Genomic DNA, 8716 nt, shown 5'->3' with positions numbered 1-8716 from the left:
TTCTCAAACCTTAGCAATTCAACTTTCAAGTTCATCACATAACCCAATTACTGTGCCATTACTAATGATCTCTTATTATCAATTTTTTTTTAAACCTCTTCACTACGTGACTGCTGTACAAACTTTCTTCTTAAATCATCTCCCCTCTCTGGGTTTTCACACTATTCACTCCTGGCCTAACCACTCCAGTTTCTGTTACTGGCTCACTTACCATCCATGCAATGTCCCTTACTGTGAGTGCTCCTCCAGGCCCTGTTCTGAGCCCTCTCCTCTTTTGGTAATCTCATGAGCTCCCATAGATTTAAAAACTTCTGTGCAGATGATTGACAGTTCTATATATCCAGCCCCATCTCTTTTCTGAGCTTCAGTCCCACATTTCCAACTACTTAACTGTTAGCTCAAACTCAACATGCACAAAACAGAATGCATGATCTTTCCCTCAAACCTCCCCATTTCTGTTGAAGGCATTACCAATCTAGTCTCACCTCTCTTGCCTAGACAAGTATCTCTCCCCATTCTAGTCCATTTTCTACACAGCTGCCAAAGTGATTTCCCTTACGCCTAGATCTAGACTCACTTCCCTACTTGGTTAACTCCTGCCTCCAGGATCAAATACAAGTCCTGCTCAGCTTTTAAAGCCCCTCACAACCTGGCTCCATCCCACCTTTCAGTTTCAATTTTCACCATGAACTCTAAAATCCATCCAAATTAGCCCCTCTCTGCTCTTCACACTGCACCACCCCTGCATCTCTGGAATGCAACATTACACATTCCCCTAGAGGCAGCTAGGTGGGACAGGGATGGAGTGTCTGCCAGGCCTGGAGTTGGGAACACCCAAGTTCAAATCTAGCCTAAGACACTTAGCTGTGTGAGCCCAGGCAAGTCACTTAACCCTGTTTGCTTCAGTTTCCTCCTCTGTAAAAATGAGGGGGAGAAGGAAATGGCAAATCAATACTTGTATATGTGCCAAGACCCCAAATGGGGTCACAAAGAGTCAGACACAACTGAAAACTTTACAACATGATGGAAATGAATTCCCCTCCTCATGACTATCCTTCATTTCTCTTATAATACAGCTCAACCATCTCCTTCTATATGATTCCAGACTGCTAATGACCTCCTTATCTTGTATTTATTTTCTTTATATTAAGTATTTACATATGTACTTATCTCTGATGTCAGCACGAAGTCTCCTGGAGAGTAGAGACGTTTCATTCTTCTCACCTAGCACAGTGCCTGGCACATAGTAGGAACTTACTTAATAGTAGGAACTTACTTAACAGAAGTTTCACTGATTTTTCCCTGCACCCAGCACACGGCTTTGCAATACCAAGTGCCTAATAATGGAATTTTTGAAATAACAGTAAGACAGAAAATGCTCAGTGTTTCACTGCCAAATGAGAATCACAACCTGCAATGCTCTGAGATCAAAAGAGTTATCACTGTTTGGGAGCATTCAGGGAACTGGGACTTGAAGGAAAGATAAGATCCAAGTATCTGAACAGGAAGGAAGGGTGCTACAGTGTTTCCATGGCTTTAGGACAGATTTCTATTTGATGCTTCCAGTATCACAAAAAGTCTCTATGCCCGAGTCCTAAACAGTAAGGTATTCCCTTTTTCCTAGCTTCTCTAGTCAAAAGAGTGACTAAATATATCAGAATCATGGGATATAGAATTGGAAAGGATCCTGAAATATCATCTAGCCTATTTTTAGATCATGTTTCTATAATTACCTAAGTTCTAACATATCTAAAGGTGAATTCAGTTAATTCACTTTGTCAAAAGCAATTTGTATTTTTTTCTTCACATACTTGTACTTTAACTCAACTCTGTGGCTAGAGTCACATGTGATCACATTTTAAAGTGAAGTGTGACTCTAGCATAAAAATGAGTTGCAACTAATTTCTGGAGGTAAAAAAATATATAAGAATTAAAAATTCCAATCAGTACATTAAGTAAATTATTAGATAAATGCCCCCTTCAAAGTTATAAGTTCACAGACTAACAACCAAAGTAATCATTCTGTTAAGATTGATACAGAAAAATCCATTAGAGTATTCGGGGTGAAAAAAAAAACAAAAAAGGACCTTAAGAAGTCATTTTAATCCAAGGATTCTTAACCTTATTCTGTCATGAACTCTTTTGGAAGTCTGGTGAAGCCTATGGATCCCCTTTCTGGAATGCTTTTGAGTGTATAAAATTAAACACATAGGATGGCCAATTAACTAAGTATACTGAAACAGTCATAAAAATGTTTTTAAAAACAAATTTGTGATAAGGTAATATAGTTTTTTTATGAACATATAAAATGATGACAAAAACTTTAATTATAGGCAGATTAAAGTTAAATTTCATTTTTTTATTTTTTTAGCCAGGCAATGGGGTTAAGTGACTTGCCCAGGGTCACATAGCTAGTAAGTGTTATGTGTCTGAGGCCGCATTTGAACTGAGGTCCTCCTGAATCCAGGGTCAGTGCTGTATCCACTGTGCCACCTTGCTGCCCCTAAATTTCATTTTTAAAGGACATAATGTGAAGGTTATTACTGCTTGGACTAAACAAAAAAACATTAAATTAATGCAGTGCTCTTTGACAAAGCAAAAGGCATGTCATATTGAACATGGGATCAATTTCAGCTTTTTGTTTTAATGGTTACAAGTGTAGAAAATCTCAATTCACAAAGATTTGTTGGTACAAAGGGGATTAAAGCTTCCATAACAAGTCAAGGATAGACTTTGGAACACTAGAATTCTCTAAGGCCTTTTGAGTTAAACTCCAACTGTGGTTAATTTTTTTGTCTGAAGGTCAATGAGCTCATCTTTGGTTAGGTCAACAATTATAACAGAGTTTACATCTGAAAGAAAAGGATTGCAAATTCACCATCCAACTTCATGTCATCAGGATAGAAATAATTTTTAAGAGTTCTGAAGTCTTTCCAGGTGTTCGCAGATTTATCTTTTCAAAGCAATTGACAAGTTAATTTTCTATCTTGTACCTTGGTAAAGCACTTTTTCTGGCATTTGAAAGTTTGCAATGATGTTAGCCTATCAGCAGCTTAGATGAGAAAGCTTACAATTTTTCAGTAGCATCTATATATAATGATTAACTTTAGTACCTTCAACTGAAAAATTTATCTAATTCCTACAGCTGAAAAATATCTGCCAGGAAAACCAACCAACTGGACAAAATATTTTTTTTCAAAGTGTTTCAGAAGTAGATTTGCTTTTTCTTTCAAAAAAAGTGAAACTTCTGTCCTCAATTTAAACAAGCACTTTAAGACTTATCCTCTTGAAAGTCAGCAAAATTCTGCTTGGTAAAGAAGCACTTGATATTTTGCTTTTTCTTCACAAAGTGTTTTAAAAACGCAATGTTTCTGAGACCTACTTTTGATAAAGTGGGTGACTTTTACAATTGTGACACATCTTTAGGGGTTGTTGGAGGACATTAAGAGATGTCTACAGTTTCAACCAGTTGCAAACCGAAGTGGAATGAGGAGCCTGTCAATTCCTCAAAGTCTTGCTTCAAAATGTTAAAAGAAATATCAATGAGACAAGAACAAATTACACCATTTGACCATGAAACCACTGGTGGACACAGTTTTCCATTGCTCCACAAATCACTTTGACTATTTCTAGTGCATATGGCTTGATTAAAGCATCTCCAATTGTGAAGGGGGGGGGAAGAGGGATGGAGAGGGGAGCTTCTTTTGTTTGGCTAGCCAGTTAAGCAACTTTAAAGGATATTTCACAAAAAGTTTTTGTGAAATGGCAAATCCAATTCTTAGAAGTGTCCCAGCTCTTTTGAATTGAATTTTCTTTGAATGAAATGAACCTGTATTTTTAGATGCCTTTTCAGGATGGGCAGGATGAGGTACTCTTTTTGGTTAGGTTTGTTTCATATTTTAGCTCTGCACAAAAACCTATGACATTTATACCTCATTGTTTAATTCAACTGATTTCTTAAAACAGTATTTTTGTTTGTGTCTACAATCATTTGTCTGATAAATCCGAATAGAAATAAATAACTTGTATATAAATATAAGATACACAAGAATCTGTATGACAAGTAAAATAAGGTAGATTTTATAATTTATCCAAAACTTTAACACTTACTAGCTTTTAACCCTTTCATAAGCAGATTACAGTAGTGGCTCAAGAATCATGTACTTCCTGGAATTCAGCATTATTGCACTTAAGAGTCCATCCCATGGCTTTCTGTGTCTTCCTAGAGATAATGGTTCTCATTTCTGACATCATCAAAGTTTTCCTGCCAACTAACTGTTTAAATGCACAGTATTTTCAAAGAATAACACATGAACACTTGTACAACCGACTGTATGTGCATGACTTTATTTCCTAACACTAGGAAGAGAAAAGCAAATAAAAGAAAGAAGATTTCTACTCAAAGAACTTATAACACTGTGCATGACCGATATTACAGCACAATCTTTAATACTTTAACAGACTTCAACAGTTCTCTCAACTGTCAGATGTGTTAGAACTTAGTTGGTCTACAGCACACTTAAGTACCTACTAGTGTTACAAAAGTCTATGTCACCTTATGGAGAATTAAGAATTCACATCTGAACCACCCAATTTTGTAAACTTTAACAAACAAGAAAACAACCCACCTTCCACATATGAATCAACAAATAATGGTACAAAAGGAACAATGGAAAGCAACGTACATGTCTAAGTTGCCAATGTGAGAACACTTCACTCTTTGGTGGCTACTAGGTGCAGAGCTGCCCAGTAACTGGCTATGCTATATGAGTGTCTGTAGACAGGAAGAATGAAATCATATGCAATATAGGGGCAGGTCTAATAATTTTGAAGCAATAATAAGCATAAATTATGAGATATCTCAAGATATCTGCAACAACTATAATGTAATATGAAAAAATCTGTGACTTCTATTGGCAACAGTCACCATAGTCACTAATTCTACTAAGGTTTGTTGGCTACACATATAATTAGAGGAAATGCTACACTTCAGTTACAGGTTAGTGAAAATAAATATATAATTTCTTTCCTGGCCAACTCCACAGAACCTTTGAAAGCTATCCATTAGGTGTACATGGATCCCAGGTTAAGAAGCTCTGCCCTAATTCAAAAGACCTGCTTAAACTTGCTCTCCTTCCTATCTCTTAAGATAGTGAACAGAAGCTTAATAAGATTGAGCTAATACACCTGTGCATCTGCTATGCAAATGCATTTAACTATGTAGAAAAGAACAGCGCTGGAATCTAGTGGTCATGACTTCAAAAAATCCTATGACAGTAATGACAATGAAATTATCTGTAGGAATACTAGGAAGAATAACAAAGAAAGTAACAAAAATAAAGCAGTGATGATAAAGACAGCTAAAACATATTAACATAAAATAAAAGAAAAAACATTTTTAAAGCTCTTGTAGGAAGTATATTTTTCTCACAGTTGTTGGATGGAATGCCTATATCCACATATATGGATATGGATAGATACCACAAATGAATGAATTAGGCCCAGAATTAAACAAAACAAGCTCCTGCTTTAACTGCAAAACTCTTTTAATGACCCTAAACTTCTCCCTAAAACAAAGGCTCATATTAAAAAAAAAACAAACCGATAGTCTACCAGTGAGTAATGGAACACTAGGTTATCCAAAAAATTAAAAATGATCACTCATCACCCAAAGGGCAGCAGAAGGCACATGGTGGGTATGATGGGCTGTACTTCCTAACAGATAAGGAACTGCAAAGATGAGTTGGATCAAAGAATGTCATTAATGAAATTTATGTTTAGGATGTTTTATATTCTTAAAAAAGATGAGGTAGTCATGTGGTGAGAACAAGGATGACCAAAGGACAATCCCTGTGGTCCACTGGTATTCTCATGATTCCCGTCTGCAGCTCATTGGGTGGACCTCCTGTGGTCAATCTATGAAGAGACAAGGACAAAGGTCTAAAAGGCAATGGAGGGGATATCCACATAGATGAGATCACAGATTCATTTGAGTATTTGATTTGATGTAATTCTTTTTTAGTGTTTCAACGTTGTCTTTGTTTTTTCCCTTCAAAAGAGACTTTGGCAGGGGTGGGATGTAACCTATATGTGAAGGTAGCCCATATTCAGACCAAGGCCTTGGTCTGACATGGGTGATAATCCTTCTCACTCTCAACATTAAAATAGCCTTCCTAACCAAACCTCCCCTGCAGAAGGAATGCTATCAATTCCACAAAAGAATTAAATCTCAACAACAGTATTCAGTTAGATTCCCATACAAGCTACACAAAAGGGATGATTTATAGCCTAAAATGAACTTTAGCAAATAAATGTACCTTCTGAATCATCAAAAATTAAATGATTTTCAATCTCCCTTCACTGTTAAGAATATTTTATTCTATTATTGAAATTTTATTAAAACTGTCGATCTATGTATGGTATATAAGATACTGTTGGTTACATGACTATTATGGAAGTGTTTTGCATAACTGCACATGTATAACCTGTATTGAGTTGCTGGCCTTTTCAATAAGGGGGGGGGGGGAGAAAGGGAGAAAATTTGGAACCCAAAGTTTTAATAACACATGTTTAAAAAAAAGTTTTCATAAGCAACTGGGAAATAAGAAATATAAGAAATGAGATACAGAAATCTATCCTGCCCTACAGGAAAATAGAAGGGGAAAGGGATAAGAGAAGGGGGAGGTAGAGATAGAAGGGAGGGCAGACTAGGCGAAGGGGTATTCAGAATGCATGCCATCTTGGCATGGGGGGATAGGCAAGATGGGGTGAAAATTTGGAACTCAAAATCTTGTGGAAGTGAATGTTGAAAACTAAACATAAATAAATTTTAAATAAAACAATAAAAATAAATAAAAATGAATAGCCTTTAAGTTGAAAAAAAAAAGATACTGTTGGTTAACAAGACCAATTAATTATGCTAGATAAATAGGAGTCTATTTTCAAATACTCTGAATCACCTATTAAAAAGTCATGGGGAAGAAAATCTATGTACCAGTTCTCCACTTGTTAACAAATAATAGTTCTGCTTGATCACTTTAGACTTTGTGGAAATAATCCTTTGACCATAGTAAATGTTTTCAATGTTAATATGACTTTTGAGACATTGAGTTTCATTCTCAATTGTGTCTGAAATAAGGAAATCATTCTACATTTCTACTGGTTGGAACGAATTGAGTGAGTATTTAGAATTGGCTCAAAACCTTACCGCAATTGGAAATCAAAACCCAGATCAAAAAAATATTCTTTTAACAAATATACATACTATTTTCCAAATCTTAACAGAAGTTACTGCTGTAATCTTATTCTATTAAATTATTTAAATGAATATGGGAAAATAAAGTCTTTTCCCCAGTAGATGTGAGTGATTTATTCAGCAACTTAAAGAGTGAAAGTTGATATATATTTATGTGGAAGGGCTAAATTACTTTGAAGAAATAGCTCCTCTGAAAGGTGACTGTCACTTTGAAAGGAACCTGGGAAAAGTGTCTTGGTAACTAACAATCCCCGAAAACTAGCAACTGATACAGGTGGAGTGTCAAGAAACTTGAGGTTTCTCTGCATGACCAAGTTCTTTAACAGCCAGCCACTTCACAACTCCAGAGTGTTATTAGGGGAGGCATTTCATACAAGATGTAATATGTACTTCATAAAGCGACAGAAAACTAAGTCACATCAACAGAATCTGTATTCAGGTCTAAGAGCTTTCAGGCCAGACATAAGATTTCATATTTTAATGAAAGAAAAGACAAAAAATTTAATGTAAAAAGTGCTTCAACACAAGAATAGACATCTGATATAGACAAGTAAACACTGGTATTACAGCTTAATCAAAAAGAGAGAAGAAAAACAACTCCTTTTTATTCAAGTTTAGAAAAGACAGCTACCCTGAGCTGATTGTCCCCCTCAGACTTCTCATTCCAATAGAAAAAAATCCCATTATGACCCCACTTCCCCTACCCTTATACAATCCCTCCCATTTAAATCAAAAAAGGTTTACTACCTTGTTCAATTGCTACTGAACAAGAAGCTACTTCCTTCCCCATATATTTCCCCAAATAGGTGAAATCTAACCACTGTTTAAAAATGAGAAAGGGGTTATATAAAACAAGGAATTTATTGTGTAATATATGTAATGGAACAACTTAAAGGTCCAACATATCTACAACATTAACTTTTCACAAACATCTAGCTTGTGACAGTCTCTGGCAAATTAAAAAAATTCCCGTGGGAATGTAGATTTTAACAGAAAGTATGCTACAATAAAGTTTCTTGCCTGGTACACAGACATTAGTGATGAAAGAGAGAGGACACCATCTGCTTGGAATGCCTTGACATTTTCCTCCCAGCTCAGTAGAGGTTTCCTTAATTCAAAAAGGTTTGGGTTTAGCTGCTCGTTGAGGTTGCACTGTTTGAACTGCTAGGAGGCAAAGAGACACAATTATTGCAGCCTGGTACTTGTCTAACTTCCAGATCTCACACCACCATTTTGTCTGCTTCCCACACCCATCAGCCCACACCGCTGATGACATTAAGTCACCCCAGTTTTGTAGGCTCTAATACATTCACTATGCAATCAGGCACAGTGATCAAGCCAGGCTCTGGAGAAAAGTTGAGAAAATTCACCTTTCTCCCTTCTTTGCAAAGTTGGGGACTATGGATGTGGTAATATTGTGTGTGTGTGTGTGTGTGTGTGTGTGTGTGTGTGTGTGTGTGT

The 8716-nt window shown here is 36.2% G+C and overlaps 1 protein-coding gene across 1 annotated transcript in view; it reads right to left on the bottom strand.

Annotated features, from left to right (window-relative positions):
* Positions 1 to 7718: 7718 nt before the first annotated feature.
* The window catches only part of LOC114048438, a 56279-nt gene continuing 55281 nt past the window's right edge, over positions 7719 to 8716 (bottom strand). The window contains exon 14 of the mRNA XM_027869333.1: positions 7719 to 8419. Within this exon, the coding sequence (XP_027725134.1) occupies positions 8370 to 8419 (50 nt within the window). The 3' untranslated portion in view covers positions 7719 to 8369. The remainder of the gene's footprint in view (positions 8420 to 8716) is intronic.

The sequence above is a fragment of the Vombatus ursinus genome, unplaced genomic scaffold (assembly GCF_900497805.2).
Source record: "Vombatus ursinus unplaced genomic scaffold, bare-nosed wombat genome assembly UNPS02014793.1, whole genome shotgun sequence".
Classification (NCBI taxonomy): Eukaryota; Metazoa; Chordata; class Mammalia; order Diprotodontia; family Vombatidae; genus Vombatus; species Vombatus ursinus.
This window is presented reverse-complemented; position numbering and strand designations above follow the sequence as displayed.